This window comes from Pimephales promelas, chromosome 16 (genome assembly GCF_988280905.1).
Source record: "Pimephales promelas chromosome 16, fPimPro1.hap1.1, whole genome shotgun sequence".
NCBI lineage: Eukaryota > Metazoa > Chordata > Actinopteri > Cypriniformes > Leuciscidae > Pimephales > Pimephales promelas.
Window position 1 is genome coordinate 14,248,784 of NC_142784.1, and position 20,072 is coordinate 14,268,855.

At 37.3% G+C, this 20,072-nt stretch overlaps 1 protein-coding gene across 2 annotated transcripts; it reads left to right on the top strand.

Moving 5' to 3' along the window:
- Positions 1–1,000: 1,000 nt before the first annotated feature.
- LOC120478842 (B-cell receptor CD22) lies at positions 1,001–18,909 on the top strand. Of its 2 annotated transcripts, XM_039670997.2 has the most exons (19): positions 1,001–1,017; positions 2,621–2,654; positions 2,916–2,968; positions 5,456–5,503; positions 5,607–6,011; positions 10,535–10,858; positions 10,966–11,223; positions 11,315–11,578; positions 11,848–12,114; positions 12,213–12,485; positions 12,615–12,878; positions 13,797–14,051; positions 15,856–15,937; positions 16,024–16,132; positions 16,265–16,395; positions 17,649–17,706; positions 17,826–17,920; positions 18,042–18,096; positions 18,230–18,909. In XM_039670997.2, exons 4-19 carry the CDS (start codon positions 5,467–5,469, stop codon positions 18,467–18,469), a joined length of 3,117 nt encoding a protein of 1,038 aa, XP_039526931.2. In that variant the 5' UTR covers positions 1,001–1,017; positions 2,621–2,654; positions 2,916–2,968; positions 5,456–5,466; the 3' UTR covers positions 18,470–18,909. The 2 variants fall into 2 exon arrangements, with proteins under 2 accessions (XP_039526931.2, XP_039526933.2); XM_039670999.2 differs by lacking the exon at positions 1,001–1,017 and having other exon boundaries at positions 2,348–2,654; positions 5,459–5,503.
- The last annotated feature ends 1,163 nt before the right edge of the window (positions 18,910–20,072 follow it).

Sequence of the window (20,072 nt, forward strand, 5' to 3'; positions counted from 1 at the left end):
GAATTAAAGGTTCATTATTTCTGTAAGTGACAGCAACATGTTTTAACCATCTGCTCATTTGGCCCATTGTCCATTTGTTTTTCATAAATGTAATTTTTCATCATCATATTTACAATTTCTTTACATTTTTCTCATACAAAATTTCAAATGTACTTTTTCCAATTAGTCATTTCAACTTAGTTATCTCATTGATTTGAGTCCCAGGAAATTTAACCAAATTCATCCATAATCATTATTTTATTGGGCAGAATTTGGGCCCACATATTACATTTAGATACAGCTGTATTGGCAAAATAATTGATTTGCCTCATTGTTTCTTCCAGAGATGTATAAAGTACTAGAAACCCGAACTTGAGTAAAAGTACAAGTGCTCTATCAAAAAAGTGACTTGAGTAGAAGTTGAAGTGCTCTTTAAGCACCACACTTAAGTACTAAAGTATTCAGCATTTTTTGTACTTAAGTATTGCAAGTAGTTTATTTTAAAATGCACTACTTAAGTACTAAAAGTAAAAGTACACGTATTGTGTAACATGTAATTATTAAAGAAAGCAGTCAAAAGTTTGAACTAGCAGTCAAACAAGGCGCTTTGGCGGGATACAAATTTGCTTTGGTGGCCGCCAAAAAAAATGTCATAGCAGGACAATGTTTGTGTCCATCAATACCTTTTATCCTACAAAACTGGCATGTGATTTAAGCAGTATGAAAGCTAACTTGCAACGAATCATTAGTAAAAATTTTATAATTGTAACGATTAACTAGCAGAAAAAAAATATCGAAGTAAAAGTATTAAATTCATCTAAAATATCTACTGAAGTAAAAGAAAACAATACTCCAGTAGAGTACAGATACAGCATTTTAGTACTTAAGTAGTTCTACTTCGTTACTATACATCTCTTCTCCAAACACCATCTCTCTCCATTCATACTCAGGCACTCCCACACTGACATACACTCTTGTGGCTGCTTCAGCAGGTTGTGTTCGGCGTTGACACCACTGAGAAGTGTCAGTAATTATAAGGTAATCACCTTTTCTTTTTTTCCTTTTTACAAATTCTAATAGATTGCATATTTTAGAATAATAGGCTAGCCTTGTAATTTCTCAAATGCATTTAGTCATTTGTTTATCTGATTTTTATAATATTTTTGTTTTTGCTCATGAGCTGCTTTAAGAATAAATTTAGAGATCTTGCATTTCTTGGATCCATGGCAAACACCATTCCTATATTATTCTAGTTTTGACAGCATTTGTGATTTCATAATTTTGGACTTTTGGAGTATTTTTCCCTCCAATCTATCTCTATCTCGATTTATCTCTAGACAAATTACCAAAACAAGATAGAGTGACCAGTATCTTTGGCATCTTTTTCTGTGCTATGGAATAATTTTTCTCATGCATTAAGCCCTATGGTTGTTTAATATAATAACCCTCACTTTACCAAATCCAGCCCCAGTTTGAACTACGACTTGTACCTACTGAAAAAGCTAAGGTTACATACTTAACCAGAGACGTTTCAGTGCAATCTGCAAACTGTTGAAAGGGCTTTAAAAAAAAAAAACATAAAAAAAACCCAAAGTTTAAGTTTTATAAGCTCAAATGCTGGCCTCCTCTGTTCTTTGTGACTCTCCTGTTCGAACTCGTTTATCAAAATGAACGAATCTTTTTCTGAGTCAATTTGTTCATTTCGTTCATTGAATGAACCAAATGACTCGAAAAAAAGATTTATTCATTTTGATGAACGAGTTCGAACAGGAGAGTCACGAACGTGCATCACAGAACAGAGCAAGGCAAGCATTTGAGCTTATTATTGTGCCATCTTTAAACTCTATGGATTAAGAATGGGATGTCATTAAAATTAATGTGCATGTAAAGGTAGACGTCCCAAAATTTTTGCCAATATATTTTATTAGGCTTAATCAGGGTAACACAGTTTGGAAGATGGATTTATGATGTACTCACTCATTAAAATGTGATTAATTTTGAACAAAACAAGTTACAGAGAGCTTGACCTTTAACTAAGCATTCTATAGGAGTAAAGTCCAAAGCAAATGCGAAGAAATCCGCATCATATACATCTACGACACCATATTCAGGGGATAACACAAAGCTGTATATGACCCTTACAGTACATATTTATTAGGTTAGTTAATAAAACAATGTCATGTTAGTTCAAACTGCATTACCTAATACAAAATTAGCCTTTTATCAATGTACTAGTGAATGTTGGAATTAACTAAATTTAATAAATTATATAGAAATATGTTTTATGGTTAATTTGTGTTAAAAAAAAACAGTTCATTTATGTTATCAAATGAAATATATGTGATTTTCATGTTTACTTTTCCATGCGGCACTTTTTTAGTCTGCTAATCTAGCAGAATATTATACTGTAAACGTACATTAAGGAGGGTTTTATTTTCTGAAAAGTTTCAAAACAGAACTAACCACTGTCACAGGAAGTGAACTTCATGCTCAGATAACAGAATTAACATATCTCTTGATCTCTACCAAGAATATGTGCTTTTTGCCTTTTTCTTTTATGTCTGAATGTTTATGTATGCAAATATAACAAGTCAGAATGGGTGAAGTTCTCCTTTTGTTTCTCGGTTTGAATGTTGTTAAGCTGCCCATTAGGAACAACTTATTCGTTTTTGAAGGTAAGAGAGTTTTCTTTGGCTTTTATTTGTTTATCGTAGTAAAACACATTTAGTTGACAAATTACATAATCTGTTAAACCGAAAAGCTCATGCAAGACAAGCACCATGCTTCTTCAAACAAAACTTTTTGGCATGTGATCGTGTAGTGTGAGTTCCAGATTTGCTCTGTACTGTGTAGGGAATAATATTTGTCAATTATTACAACAATAACTTAAATAACTTGGAGTAGTAGGTCTGATTTATTTGACATTTCAAATGCAGGGTCAGCGATAAAGGAGAAAAAAGGAAGGAGAAACAGTCTGACTCATTCACAGGTGTGACCTACAAAACATACATATTCACCCACACACAAAGAGTTTTTTATGAAGACACTGACTACGTTTACAAGCTGTCAATATTCGGCTTATGGTCGGGTTAAGGTCACTATTCGGGTTACTGAAACATTCGGAATAACCCGTTTACATGCGTGAGCAGAGAGAGTTACTCCTGTATACATGGCATTTGAAATCAATTGGCAATATCCAACCCGATCTCACGACCAAGTCGTACGAATTCGACGAATGATTAAAAAGTGGCTAATTCGTAACAATTCATACGACCTCACTCGTACGAATTAATACGATTTTGCTAAATCGTACATATTTTACGAATTGGCCAATTCGTATGAATTCGTACGAATGACCTACCCCTTACCCCGCCCCTAAACCTAACCATCACGTGGGTTTAGACAAATCGTACGAATTAGTACGAGTGAGGTCGTACGAATTAGTACGAATTAGCCACTTTTTAATCATGCGTCGAATTCGTACGAATTGGTCGTGAGATAGTGTTGCAATATCCCGATGTAAATGGCGACGCACAGTTAGCGTCTGGACGTACGGACAACCTTAAGACACAATATGTGTCATTTCCGATTCTTCTTCTTGTATCCAAAGACAACAACAGCAGCAGCATGTGTATAATTAATAGTTTGGGGCAGATAGCGATTACCTTTGTTCAAAATTTTGTGCTAGTACTTTGGTACTGGTCGAAAAAGTATGGTACTGTGCCGCGTCATGCCATACCTCAACCCTGTATCACACGAAATACGTTCTGAGGAAACTATTTTGCAAATCTCAATTACGTTACATGCCAGCGTATAAGCAGTGCTATTACGTTGGTCCTTAACCTAATATGTCTCATTGTTAATACGTAGGTTTAATACGTTATTTTCAAAGATATGTAACGTACGTTTTTGTACGTTTGGATAGATGCTAAAATGTATAATATGGACGTATTTGCAACATTTAAACGTAACCTTATTACGTTTTTACAGCTACAAAACGTTAATATTTACGTATATTTCATATCATACCGATATCTGTATACTTTCACTTTTAAAGATAAATGTAACAAGACCCCTTAATCCTACTCCAAAAAAAACATATTTGTTTTATACAGAATATAAAAAGGATAAAACGTAATGGACAGAGATGTGTAGTTAAATGAGTTTTAGCATTAAAATACATTTTGAGCCACTAATCCTACTCTTACCCCTAAACCTAACCATAACCATTCCTTAAAACTACGTAGGCTAACACAATTAAGAAAAAAAACCATAACAGACAGATACATTTCACAATAATTTATTTATTTATTATTAAGATTACCAAAAGTCGTTCACATGATGATGCGTTGCAGCCGCAGTCCTCTGGCAGTATTATAGTAGTTGTGTATGAGGTACAGATCAGAATTAAAGTTATTAACGTTAATCCATGAAAATGTTAATCTGATTTCGGTTCGCTCTCTGTCTGAAGGCGCGCGCTCTTCTTCATTTCAAATGTACTAACTACACCGACTGAAACACGGCGTGTCACAATCTGTGACGAAGCAGGCGAGAGCCAATGAGCGTTTGAGATCACTGCCGTAAAACATGTCATAACGCGTCTTGAAGGCGCGTTTTTTGAATTTGAATTCATCACCAGCGCGGATTTGACGTTTGCGATCGCTGCTGAGAAATGAAGATGAAGATAACTGGATAAAAGGCTGAATTTGGATCTGTTTCTTGCAAAAAACGTATGGATTCTAGGATTTGGTTTACATCAAGCTAATAAAATGTATGTCTTTTGTGAATGTATCAGTATGTTGTGTTTTATTGGAGAAAATGCTGTTTGTGTAAATATATTTATGAGTAACGTTGGCCTATTAATATATGAATAAATGCGAATGAAAACTTAATTGATATGACAGTTGAATGCAATAGAGTCAAAACTTTAATGCCACGATTATGCATAAATAGTAAAGAAACCTCCTTTGGATGTATTATGTTCAGGACAAACGTAATAGCACTCCAATAGTTAAGGACCAACGTAATCGCACTGCGTATATGTTGGCATGTAACGTAATTGCGATTTGCAAAGTAGTTTCCTCAGAACGTATTTCATGTGATACATAGTTGGTTTACCTCTACTTCTTGTTTGCTTCCGGTGTAGTGCACGCAGGTTTTTAAGTTCCTCCACTCAAAAGACCAAGATTACTTGTGAATAGAACATGCGCAGAACACAAATCAATGTTCCTTTTGATGGGGATATGCCGATACGCGTTTACATGACCAAATATTCGGCTTAGAAAAGGGGTACCCCAGGGATCATAACCGGGTTTTTAAAATCTGGGATATGAGCATATTCTGTTTTTGCCGGTGTTTACATGGCCATGTGTGACCGGGTTAATGCTAATATCCCGGTTTTGAACGGGTTATTGGCTGCATGTAAACGTAGTCAATGATGCTCAACATTATAATATACATTTATTTATTTCATTAGCAGCTGAAGGAATGATGGCTCCTGAAGGGATTCTTCTGCTTCTGTTTGGTGTGTATTGTCTGGATTATATACTGAATATGTTGATTTTTGTAAAACGATTGTCCAATTTTTTCAGCATACATAAGTGTTACTGATGCTGTTTTTTCTCCAGCTATTCTTACAAACTCCTTTGAGGGATCAGCTCAAGTTGAAATAATAGTGCCTGAAAGAACAGAAACATATGAGGAAGGGTCAAGTGTGACAATCCCCTGTGAATACTTTAATAAAGAGGACAATTTGGCACTACTGTGGTTTAAAGATGCACATTTTGATAAGGATTTACAAACGTTTAATGGGACTATTGTATACAGTAACAGAGAAGAACGTCCACAGTCACTGGATTACGTCAACAGGGTGGAATACGATGCTAATGTAATATCAGCACAGAGCGAAAACACCTGGACAAAATGTAATTTAAGAATCAACGATCTACAAAAAACAGACAGTGGGAGCTACAGCTTTAGATTCATTGGTTCAAAAAAGTACATGAGTCAAGCTATGAATCTCGAAGTTACAGGTGAGCAATGATTTACTGAAGTAGACTAATTTGTTGTTTCCTTAAAGGTTGTTTTCTTGCATAAAAAAAGTCATCATTTACAGTACTTATCCTCATGTCTATCTGTATTCCGTAAAACATAAAACAGATGTTTATCAGCAAGTTCATACTGCTTTTTTTAGACAATGAAAGTGAATGTGACTAAGGGCTCCAAAAAAGTACAGACAGTAAGTGATACTGTAATGAAGGTGGAATCAGGATTCAAATGCAGTACACCCACTTTATTAAATAAACTGGAAACTTGGCGACTAGAACTAGGGCTAGGAACAAGACTCAGGCAGACAACAACTAAAGTCAACGCTAGAGCTTCAAAATAAAAACACAAGAACTCACAAAGCCTTAAATACAGGGGCAAACAATCTAAACAGGATATCAAGGGGGCGTGGTCAATGAGAAACACATGTGAAGACTAATAGACATAATAGGGGACTGCTAAACGAGAAAAGACTGACATCACAACATAGCCCACCCTCTGTGGGCAGCTCCCGACATCCACCAAACAGGAAACATGACAGTTCCAGAGATTGGTGGAGCGAGGTCCTGGGGGAGGGATGGGGAACGGGACCAGAGCTTTGCAATGGCGGGCCTGGGATGGAACGTGGGCGGAGCAGGCGACCAGGGTGGAGCAGGCTGCGCAGGAGACCAGGGAATTCAGGTGGCCAGGGTGGACCAAGGAGTTCAGACGGCCACAGTGTTGAAGACCCCTCGAGTCTGGAGGCTGGAGCAGGCACTGGCTCAGGAGGGGCAGACACCAGCTCAGCGAACATGATGAGAACAGTGTCTGGCCTGGCAGACGTGACATGAACGGTCTCTGGCTGGGCAGTCGGGACGTGGACAGTCTCTGGCTAGGCAGACACAAGCAAGGCCAGGAGCTTGAGCAGCGCAGGCAATATAATAAATGTAAGGATTTACAAATGTTTAATGGGACTATTGTATACAGTAACAGAGAAGACCGTCAACAGTCACTGGATTACGTCAACAGGGTGGAATACAATGCTAATGTAATATCAGCACAGAACGAAAACATCTGGACAGAATGTCATTTAAGAATCACCGATCTACAGTCTCTGGCTAGGCAGACACAAGCAAGGCCAGGAGCTTGAGCGGCGCAGGCAGGGCCTGGAGTATGGAGACGAGTCTCTGGGCTGACAGGAGGCTCAGGAATGACATTCGGGCACTGAGGGTTTCAGGAAATTCTCTTCCTCCTCCGTCTTCAAGAGGAAGAGGGCACTTGGCTGGACGGAACCAGCGGGGAAGGCTCCGGGCTGGACAGGACCAGCGGGGAAGGCTGCGGGCTGGACAGGACCAGCGGGGAAGGCTGCGGGCTGGAGGGGATCAGCTGCGAAGGCTCTGGCTGAAAGGGACCAGCCGCGAAGGCTCCGGGGTGGACGGGATGGTAGACGGGATGGTAGACGGGACGGTGGACGCGACCAGCGGCAAGGGCTCTGCGAGACGGGACGCTGGAACGGTCTTTATGGCCCTCGACACTGACATCAGCGGCGGCTGTGCCACGGTGGACATCAGTCCTGGACGCCTATAAACTAGCTTGATGGCTGAAGTGACGAGAAGAACAGGCTGAAGGGGGTACTGTGGGTTCACAGAGCTCCTTTTCCTCCACACCCACAGTATACGGAGAACCGCTCAGCAAAAGGGCCAGGTCGATTGTTCTAACGAGCCGTGTGAATCATGGTTAGGCATCATAGTGGTTCTGATAATCCTCCACAGAAAGATCATCAGGCATTCCAACATGGCATCATGACTTTTGCGTAAACATACATGCCACTTTCAAGTCAAGTGGCGTGTTATCTATACGTATTTTGAGCTATCCGCGTGTATTCGTGTATGTCTACGCCATTAAATGTCCGAGTGATTCCACGTGTATGTACACGCCGTTAAATGTCCGAGCGAAACCAAGCAAAATGTAGATCTACATCTGGGGAGCGATATTTTTTTCCTAGGATGGTAGGGGAAGACTCATAAATGCCATTAACCCCAGTGACAAGTAGGTTTAGGGGCGGGGTTGGGGTAGGTCATATATTTATACATACAGTAATGTAACGTTAAGTCAATGGCGTTCATAAACACGCTCAAAAGCGATTATGCGAGTTGATAGCACGCCAAAAATGGAAATACGAATTGGCGTGTCATAAAGACGCCATTTCATGAGATCAGTCTGGGCATTCGGTGATCATTTGCACAAGATGTGCCAGTTTGACAAAATCTGCAACGTAGTCCTCAATGGATGGATCATTGTGACAGAGACTTATGATTTGGATGTCTGGGCACAGGGTTGGCATGGTTGCTGCTGGATCTCAGTGTGGGGAGTTATTTTGTCATGAAGTGGTTAAAGCAAGGAGGAAGCAGGATCCAAATGCAGCACGTTAATTTAATTAAATTTCAAACTTTCCAAACTCAGAGCAGGAAACAGGACTCAGGGACCAAACAACCGACATCAATGCTACAACATCAAGAACTCACAAAGACAGGGCTCAAACACAGGGCTTAAATACAGTGGTAACAAGCTACACAGGATAACAAGGGGCCATGGTTAATGGGAAACACCTGGGGTGACTAATAGACAGACAGGGAACCACTAAAAACGAGACAAACCCACACCGTGAAAGATACAAAAATGAACATGTAGATCCCAGTTAGCAAAAATATGTTTTAAAAATGTTTTGCTAACGTTACCATTAAGTTTTGAGTTTAATTTTGTTAAAAAATAATAATAATACGTTTTTACCATTAAGCTATGTCTAGATTTTTCAATGTTTAATATATATATATATATATATATATATATATATATATATATCAGTGATGCGCGGGTCAATGTATAAACAAACCGCAACCGACCGACGTTTTCAACTACCCGCCCGCAACTCGGACCGCAAAAAAAAGTAAAAAAATATTGTACCCGACCCGCTTCCTGACCGCATTTTTTAAAAGTAGTAAATGCTCATCGGAGCGTTATTGGGCCATAGACGTGTAACAACACAGCATCGCAAGAAGACGTAGGCCTGGCCTACACATAACAAAGGCAAAGCCAGCACTTTGGTCATCATATTTCATTATTTCAGCAAATGTCTCCCACACTTTTACTCTTTCTATTTGTGTATTTGCGGAGCTTCCACTCCCCAGTCTTCACCTTTTCTCTTGCCGCCTCCATCTCTCTGCAGACTGTAGTGATCATAGACATGGCCGGTTCGTGAACGAATCGTTCTTTTGAACCGGTTCTTTTTAGTGAACCGGTCGAACCTACACTAAATCGAACTGAATCGTTCGAAACAGTCGCGTCTTGCGTCTTGCAGTCAGTGCTGATCCACAAGTTAGTTACTTACTTTCAGACATGCCTGACAGTCGCCTCCGAATTGAAATAAATCAATATCCTGAATTCTATTTTACTCCAGTAACTCCAACAGTTCACTGAACCGAGACATGTTGGTGCCACTGTTGAGAGAAGTGATGAGCACGAGCAGCTGATACTGCGCATAGATACTGCGTACTACCGAACGCGCAGGGACAGCGGTTCTCGAATCACTAGTATAGAACCGAGAACTGTTTAGACTGAGCTTGTGTGTTATCTTCGTGCCAGTTATTCAGCCAATAATGTGTAGGGCTGTATATTTCATCAACAATTGTGTCTAGTACTAATACAAATGTTTAATTGGCATCTTTTTTCAAACGACCCGACCGACCGTGACTCGAATATCATTAAAAACATTTTGGATGACCCGTAACTGCGGGAACCGCGGGTGACCGCAGGCACCCGCTCATTTCGGATCAACCCGCGCATCACTGATATATATACATATATATATATATATATATATATATATATATATATATATATATATATATTGACTATGCAAAAGGAACATTCATTTCATTCATTCATTATCATTTTACAAACAATATGGAAATGGAACTTAATGTTCTCTCTTCTCTAACATTTTTTTTTAAAGACATTTAATTAAACCGTTTCTCGAAGAAAAAAAAGTTCATTGAACAATATATAAATAATGTTTTTGTACTAACATTTTGAGAATATTATCAAAGACCAGATAACTGAATGAACGTTCTGTTAATGACAATGGATGAACGTTTGTTCTGAACTTTAAAAGAACCTTGCCAAAATGTTAACCAAAGTTCTGAGAATGTTTCAGGTTAACTGATGTCTAACACTGGTTCATCAATTTTTTATTGATATTAAAAGTGATTAATGACTTACATTTCATTATACAAACCAATTGTATGACTTAAGAAGAATATTGTCCCTGCGTCTCTTTGATTTTTTTTTTTTTTCATCTTTGGAGCTCTTCATTTGTTCTACTGACAGAAAAAAACAGATTTTGAAAATCATGATGGTAAACAAATCATTATTATTATTTTGGTGAACTAACCCTTTAATAATAATGATTTCTTTGGAGAAAATGTAAAGGTTCTAGATCACTTGTTTTCACGCCATATTCTACTTGTTTCAGACAACCCTTGTAAGGTGAATGTTGACCCATCAGAGCTAAAGAATCCACTCATGGAGTCAGAGGAATTTACTGTTCGTTGTTCCACATTTGGTTCTTGCTTGAAATATCCTGAGTGGCTCGTCAACCCATCAGTTCAAAAGGAAGAATGGCTGCCCTCCTCATTAACGGATGTAATAATAATCGAGAATGAAGAAGAAGAGGGCACAAAAGTCACCACACTAAAACTCAATGTGACATGGAAGGATGACAAAAGAATTCTGTCATGTCGTCCAGGCCAAGCTAAGGACCGCTCCCAGATCAGAAACATCACTCTGTCTGTGGAATGTGAGTGTGCACATCATCTGTCTGTAAACAAACACTGTAAATTTGATGTACAGATTAACTGACTGATCATTGCCCACAAGCCATCTTCATCTCTTTTTCTTCTCCAGATGCACCTAAAGAGACAACTGCAAAAGTGAGCTCCGAGTATGTGAAGGAGGGAGATTCTGTCACTCTATCCTGCGACAGCAGAGGTCATCCTGATGTCACCTTCTCATGGTTAATAAACGAGCAAATAGAAAAGTCTCAACAAAAGTCTGACTTGAAACTAAATAATGTGAAACCAGAAGACAGTGGAAAATATTATTGTGAAACTAAAAACAAGCATGGAACAATGATATCAAATGACATTATAATTGATGTGAAATGTGAGTTTTATGTTTTGATGCCAACCCCAATTAATAATCTGCTCAAATCACTTGTAATCTTGCAATCAACATGCATTCCCCTTGCCTTCAGATGGTCCAAAGGGTGTCACAGTGAAACCTCTGGTCAGTGTTGAAGATCTCAAAGAGGGAGACAATCTGATTCTTAAGTGTTCAGTAAATGAAAGTAACCCACCAGTCACATTTAAATGGTACAATAACAACAATATGCAACAACAAACTAGTGATACATTAACCATCAGCAATGTTAAAGCAAGTGATGGAGGATCTTACCATTGCGAGGCTGATAATGGTATTAAAAACGAGACGTCAAATATCATCTCAGTGTCTGTAAAGTGTAAGTATTGTCATTTTGATTTTACTACAAAGATGCTTGAATAAAATAGAAAATAAAACTTGAAACCCATGTTAAGCTGATTAATCATTTGTATTTCAACATTTGTACATTTTCGACAAATTGTACTAAAGTATTTTTTTTAATTGCCAAAAGTATGTTAGATGCTGAGTCTCTTAACGTAAATTAATTTTAATTGTATATTTCTACCAAAGCATGCATGCATTTTACAGTGTGGAATGTTACGTTTTCTAAAGCATGTCTTTAAACAGATTCACCACGAAACGTCGAAATACAAGGCGGAAATTCTGTAAAAGTGAACTCCAGACTGACTTTGACATGCTCGGGTGATGCCAACCCTAAGTCAGTACAGTACACTTGGAAACACCCACCTGGACTATCTTCTTACACATTTCCAGTTCAAACTGGAGAGTTAATCGTGGACAATGTGACCATTAAGCATGCAGGGCAATACACATGTATTGTTAACAACGCCATTGGATCATCAAGTTCAAACACCTTTAATGTTGATGTGCTTTGTAAGTCTGTTTTGTTCTAAAATCTATAGTCAAAGTAAATAATCTCACACATCCAAATGTTTTTGTCTCTTCTTCTCACATCTCCATAAATTTTGCAGATCCTCCATCTAATCTCAGATTGATTATGAAGAGGGTATTGAAAGAGTTTGAAGTATTTCCAGTTATCTGCACTGTTCAAAGCTTTCCTTTGTCAAAGCTCACAGTGACAGGACCAAAGGATTTCCAAAACAATCAAGTGAACATCACTGAATCTGTGAACAATTTAACTATATACTTGAACGTAACCGAGTCACATGCAGGGAAGTACAAGTGCAAAGCAGAGAATTCCGAGGGACAAGTAGAAACTAATCAAGAAGAGCTAACTGTGTTGTGTAAGTATAATCAATTAAAATATCTACAAGTATTTAAGATATTACAAGCACTTGAGGAACATTAGATGCTTTAACTTTGAAGTCACCAAACCGATTAAAAAGACTTTCTTTTTATGTATCACATGTTAGATGCACCTAAAAATGTGACTGCAAGTTCTAAAGGAGAACAGACATTTGGGAGTGAGCTGACTCTTACATGTGGGGCTCGTTCCAAACCTGCTCCGTCCTCATTTGAGTGGATGAAATGGTTCAATGGACAATTAAAGACAGTTGGACATGAACAGAAACTACACTTTCATTCTCTGAATATCTCTGACTCTGGTGAGTTTGTTTGCATTGCGAACAATTCCATTGGAAAAGGAAAATCCCAATCAGTACACATCAGGGTGAAGTGTGAGTACTTTTTACTTGTTATTTGACACGCATAAGCTTTTAAAAGCTAAAAGGCTTTTTTGGCTTTTCTAAAAAAGTAAAATATTGTTCAACGTTTTTTTCAATTAGTTTAAAGCTACACTGTGTAACTCTTTTAGTTTATTCTTAGCTAAAACACTTAGTTCTTTTAAAAATATATGTGCTCATTAATGTATATTTAGTTTGTTCAAGTAATAAAGTATTCTCGTGAGCGTATAATATGTCATTGAAAATACATACGGGTAAGGGGTTCTAAAGTCGGTCGCCATGTTGCCCCTACATCTTGAAAATACACATACCCGTTAATTCAAGCTTCGCCTTTCGTGTTTATGTTTGAGTTAACTCTCATGGACGAGGTCGAACTGGAAGCCATGTTAATCTTGGACTACATTGGCCACCGTAGGAGTTAAAACGAAATTGGAATTGAGAGGAACAGAAACTAATATTCACTGGATGGTCATATACCTTTTCACTGCTAGATGTGGGTAAAAATCACACAGTGTAGTTTTAAGCAGTCTTATCATTATGGAAGCTTGTTTCCACCACAGAAATAAAAATTAAAAGATAGTTTGCGCCTATTTATCTTAAATTCTGACTTTTTTTTTTCTCAGAACTGCGAGATATAAACTCACAAGTCAGAATTGTGAGAAAAAGTCAGAACTGTGCAAAAAAGTTAGAATTGTGAGATATAAACTTGCAATTGTGAGAAAAAATTGGCACAATTCCAAGATGTAAAGTCCAAATCTGAAGAAAAACCTTCTTATTGCTCACAATTTTCCAGAATCTCACAATTCTGACTTTTTTCTCATAATTGCGAGCTTATATCTCACAGTAATTATTTTCACGCAGTTCTGACCCCAATGACTCCCAGCCACCCTTCCCCTCTTTTTTTTTCTACAGATACTCCAAACATAAATATTGTCGATAACAGGACAGCTGAGTGGAATTGGCAGCTTGCAGTCTATCTGACCTGCAGTGCAGATGCGTATCCTCCCGCCACTGAATACAAATGGTACAGAGAGGAGGACAACACCACTGTCTTGTCGGACCAGCAGAACTTCACTGTTCTACCTCAGAACCCAGGAATGTATTACTGTACAGCAGCCAACAGAATCGGAAAATCACGATCCAAACACATCAAGTTATTTGTCAGCAGTGAGTATGAATTTATACATTTATAAAATGAATCAAATAATAAAATTGTTAATGACTAGAGTAACGAAATCAAATGAAAGATTCTCTAGAAATTCTTCCGCCAGACACTTTTCTACAACTGCCGCTTTAGTGTAACTATGGTGAGCTAGAAAGTTATTTACTGTCCTAAAAAAAAAATAATCTCCGAATCTGTCAAGCGCTGATTTCCATATTGCGGTGGAAACCCTCTCGTCTTGCTTCTGCTTTTTTAAAAAAAAAATAAAAAATTATTTTAGTTCTCTTATGCGTAAGCTAGTTTACGCTACGGGGAAATCCCTTTTCTCAAAAATAATGTAGCCAAATAATTATTTTTATTAAATTGTGCTGTGTTCTGTTTTCGCTTCAGTATGAAAACCAAAAGAACACCCTATCTGGACTCCGCTTATATAGATTTAAGCCATGCCCATTCTGGACAGACATGACGTCCGGTGCTTACGTCACGTACATTCCCTCGATAGGTTGCTGAGCAACCAATAGGCAAGCAAGCTGCCCTGCCTATAAGTCTGCTTTGTGAAGCAATGCATTTTAAATTGATGCAGAATTAAGGATAATTTTTTGGCTTCAGTATTCCCGAGAAAAGGTATTTTCCCGTATGGTAAGGTAACTTACGCAATACTCAGTCCCTCATCTGGAGATAACCAAGGTTACGTTACCTTTCTTTATATTCCTTTGTTGATTTTCATATGGAAGCTTGTTTCCGCTATGAAAAAAAAAAGTAATTGCAACTTTTTTTTTTGCCACTTTGAATTTTTATTGGAGTTTTATGCCAACACCAAATAAACCAAAGAAGGGAAAATAAAAAAAATAAAATTACTAACATACATAACTAACATAATTGCAACTTTTTATCTTACAATTCGGACTTTTTTTTTCCCTCAGAATTGCGTGATATAAAAAATGGTACCGATGTCGATCACTGAAATAATACTATTCTTAACAACAATGCATTTTAAGTATATATACTGTAGAAAAAAATGTCAAAGTATTGACAACTCCATTTTCCATTCCCTCTATTACAGGTGATAAGAAACAACTTAGAGCTCATCAAATATAGCTGTCTTGTGAAATAAATAACAAAAGTTAAACACAGAACAGTCTTTATCAACAGAAAGTTATTAAATGTAAAACACAGTTTTCACTGTATCCATTAAATATAGATTGATCATAATGAAGATCACTGCGTTATTTTCTCTTTGTCTTTTCTTGTTGTATTAACATTAATGACACAGATGGCAACAGGAATATTAGGCTGCTGTCACTTTTAGACCGATTTTGTGGATCTTTCCCAACTGTTTATGTTCACTTAAGACATAATCTTCATAATCACTGGAAATGCTGCACTATATTGGACTACTTTAAAAGTTTAACAGAGTTAGGTTATGCATTTGAGGTTAGAATAAGTCATGGTCACGGTTGAGTATTGAAAATTCAACCCGATCTCACGGGAATTTGTATGAATTTTACGAGGTGGCTAATTCGTAACAATTCGTACGACCTCACTCGTACGATTTTGCTAAATCGTACATATTTTACGAATTAGCCAATTCGTATGAATTCGTACGAATGACCTACCCCTGACCCCGCCCCTAAACATAACCGTCACGTGGGTTTAGACAAATCGTACAAATTTGTACGAGTGAGGCCGTATGAATTAGTATGAATTAGCCACTTTTGAATCACTCGTACGAATTCGTACGAATTGGTCGTGAGATAGCGTAGGAAAATTATGTGATCATGATATCCCCATAAACCTTTCTAATTTTAGGTTACTCTAAAGTGCTCTGCCAGATAATCTTACCTATCATCCTGTTGATTCTCATTGCTGTGGGGATCTTTCTGATGCGCAGGTACATACCTATTTCTTTCTTTCTTCTTTTTTAATTACTTAAATCAAGAAAAAAGTCTTAAAATAATTGTGCTCATCATTTTGCAGGACTATCATCAAGGCAAGATCAGATCCGCAAAGAGGAGCAGATAATCCATTGTGTTTTTTCCTAGGATTCCTGTCAGGCTCTTCTACAGTGGCAAACTTACTTTTATTGGTTATTTAACTTCAGTTTGTTTCAGTAACTGGGTTACTTGAACTCACTTTATTGAGCATTGATTTAAAAATGCAAAATAATATCTGTTTGTTTAATAAGAGATAAAGTCTGTTGGAATATTTTAAATCTCAGGGATCACAAAATAACACCCGGGAGAATCTGACGATAGATGAGATTCCTGATCCATGTCATGGAAGGGTTCAACAATCACAACCAACACACAATTCCCAAGATCCTACACGAGCGCAGGACCTCAATCCAAGGTAACAGTTGCAGAACTGATGGAGACATGAAAGGGATAGTTATCCCCTAAAAAAAAAAAAAAAAAACTCCTGTTACTTTACTCATCCTCAGACCATCCAAGATGTTGGTGTCTTTTTGTCTGACTTGCAATATACGAATCACCAAGGAACACGGTTTCAGCTAAAAATCTTCTTTACATTTCTACTGAAGAAAAAAAGACACCTACATGTTGGATGGGCTGACGGTGTGTAAATTAACAGCCAATTTTCATTTTTGGCTGCACTGTCTATCCCTTTAAAGGGATAGTTCACTTTGAAATTAATTTTTGATATGTTTTAGGCCTCTCAAGGGCATCCACGATGTAGGTGTCTTTGTTTCCACAGTTATTTAATTTTTTTAATTTTTAGGTCAAACCGTTCTTCTGTCAGTCATATAATGCAGGTCTATGGGGTCCACCTCAAAGAGCATGCACAGAAAAGTCCAAATTAAACATGATTTAATGACTCGTAAATGTAAGTACACATTGATGGCCTAAGACACGAAATGAGCGGTTTGTGTGAGAAAATGAACAGTATTTATATAGTTTTTTCTCTTGGAATCACAGCCACGTCCAAGTGATCTGAAGGCAAGCACCGGAAAGCGCCGGAAAGCGCCGGAAGTGATCTCTCACGCGTGTACATCACTCATTTTTTACACAGAGATTTCAGAAGTGTTACCCTTCACTGTGAAAATCTAAATATATTTAGCTATACAGGAAATTGCAATGGAAGACGATTTCAATATATCAACAGACAATGTTGATTTTTTTTTACGCATTTTTAGCTGCATTTTTTTTAAGAGATCATTTCCGGCGCTTTTCGGTGCTTGACTGAAGCGACTGAAGCGCCTGTGCCTTTCAGATAACTTGGATGTGGCTGGTTACAAGAGGTAAAACGATATAAATACTGTTAGATTTCTCACAAAAAGCGTTCGTTTCATGGCTTAGGTCATCAATGTGTACTTACATTTACGAGTCATTAAATCATGTTTAATTTGGACTTCTCTGTGCATGCTCTTTGAGGTGGTGACCATAGACCTGTATTATATTACTGAGAGACATGAACGTTTGACCTAAAAATCTAAAAAAAAAAAAACTGCGGAAACAAAGACACCTACATCTTGAATGCCCTTGAGGTAAGATAAAACATATCAGAAATTAATTTCAAAGTGAACTATCCCTTTAATGTGTCCACTTTTTCTCATAAAACGAATTAATCATTTTTCTCCTCTTAAGGTCAGAATCTAATACCCACACGGTGTATTCTGCCATTAAACTGCCACCAATTAAACAAGTGAGATAGTGTTTTTTTCTTTTCTTCTTCTTTTAAACGCAACAAGATGTAATTGAAACCTCAAGATAACAAACAACTGACATTTTCATGCTTAGAAAGATGTCTTTTTGTTCTTACAGGGAAAATGTGACCCGAAATCACAAAAACCTGGAAATAAGGATAATGACTTAAACTACATCACTCTTGATTTCAAGAAACAAAATGAGCCAAAAAGGTAAATGTAACTTATCTTTGTATTGATAATGTGATGAGCTTAACATTTTTTAGATTATAAAATTAAAAAAATGCGACCAAGTGCAATGCAGCTGGTGTTAAATATATGATTGTGTTTCTAGAGCACCCGAAGATTCAGCAGTCTATGCCATGATGTCAAAAAATAATCAGCCAAAGGTAAGTCGTCAGAATATTAACAAAATATTACTTAATATTTTCAGAACACCAAAAAGCATGTGGAGCAAAGTTTTATACAACGGTATAGTGTATATTCAGAGCATTTTGTTTTACTATTTCTTCTTCTTCCTAGAATTCCCAATCAGAAAATCACGATTATGAGAATTTTTCTTCTGCATGTGCCTCAAGACTTCCATTCACCAATATAGACTGGGAATCTGATTCCAGTGAAGAAGATGAAGTGAATTACACCACTGTGACTTGTTCTGCCAAAACTGATGTTAAAGAACCAAAACATTACCAGAGGAGCTGTCTTAGCAGTTCAAGATCTGAAGATGAGAACATAACTGAATATTCAGCCATAAAAACCTGAAACAGTGGGAGTTTCCAAATTAAGTATTAAAACTTAGTTATTTGTTGTGTTATTTGAAAGTTATAATTAAGACTATTGATTATCTTAGAGTGGTAAGAATGCCTTCCACTCCTCTTAATTTTTTTCAGTGTGACTTGCATTAATATAATATTGAAATATTCTGAATTATGCTTAAAAATATTCCTTTGTATCAATGTGCCATATACTCGTGTGATCAATTAAGTTGTGCTTGCATGGAACACTGATTTAGGAGTTCAGTTTCATAAAAAAAAAATGTGTGGCTATTGTTACACTAAATACTGTGAAAAGAAACAATATAGTTAGTTAGTTAGTTATATAGTTACCATATTGATGAACTCTAGCTATGCTGCGGACATTTAACTGGTTGCATAAAACTGTGTATCCATAATTACTTGTTTGAATAAAAGAAAAAAAAGTCCCCCAGGCTCAAGTTTATTATGAGGAGGAAATAATTGTTCAGCAGTGTGATGCATTTAACAAAAAAAGTAATAAATGCATTACTTTTCTTGTTAAATGCATCACACTGCTGAACACGTATTATTAGTGAAATGTACTTTTTGTTTGTGATATCTAAAGAAATAAATTGTGGTTGAGGAAATTCCCCTTTCTCTGTAAAGCGCTTTGAGTGCAGAGAAGAGCACTATATAAATGTAATTATTATATTATAAATAGACAGTACTTCTAATAATAATAAAAATTTCAAACCCTGCTGCAAATGCCCCTGGACAACAGGTTTAATAAATATACAATATCAAGAGTTCCCCCTTCAAGCACAGTGATGGGTGGAGCTTGACATCCAGCCTCCACTCTCTGGATAAAATGGGTGGAGCTTGATATCCAGCACCCCCTCGCTGGATAAAATGGGTGGAGCTTGATATCCAGCACCCCCTCTCTGGATAAAATGGGTGGAGCTTGACATCCAGCACCCCCTCTCTGGATAAAATTGGTGGAGCTTGATGTCCAGCCTCCACTCTCTAGATTTATTGGGCGGAGCTTGACGTCCAGCTGCCCCTCTCTAGATGGAGTGAGTGGAGCTTGAAGGGCCCAACCACACTATGACCTGAGCTTCCCAGAAGCTTCTTAAGTAGACGAAATAACAATAATGATGATTTAATTAAACGTATTAATCAGCTGCAAAACCAGTAGAAAACCTTTTTTTTTATTAGCATAATTTATAGATATACAATTCACAATGATACATCAGAGTACCATGTACAGGCAGGTGAAGATAGGGCAAGGCAAAAGGATCTAATACAGCTTAATCATTAAATTAAATAAAATACAAGTGTGATATCCAATAATGATAAATAAAGGAAACAGTGTGCTAATGCACATGCTGTCACGATCCACACTCACGAAAGACAAAAGATCCAATAATGCAGTAAGTTTTAATGGGGAAATCTGTACTCACAAAACAGTCCAAGCAGGGGTCAATACCCATATAAGCAATCCAAACACAAGTAACAAAGAATAGACAAAAACATACCTCAGATTTGGTGTGATAAAAGACACGGATTCCATAACAAACACTAAACAAGCAGGGTACTTACAGTATATACACAGACTAACAATCATAATGAGT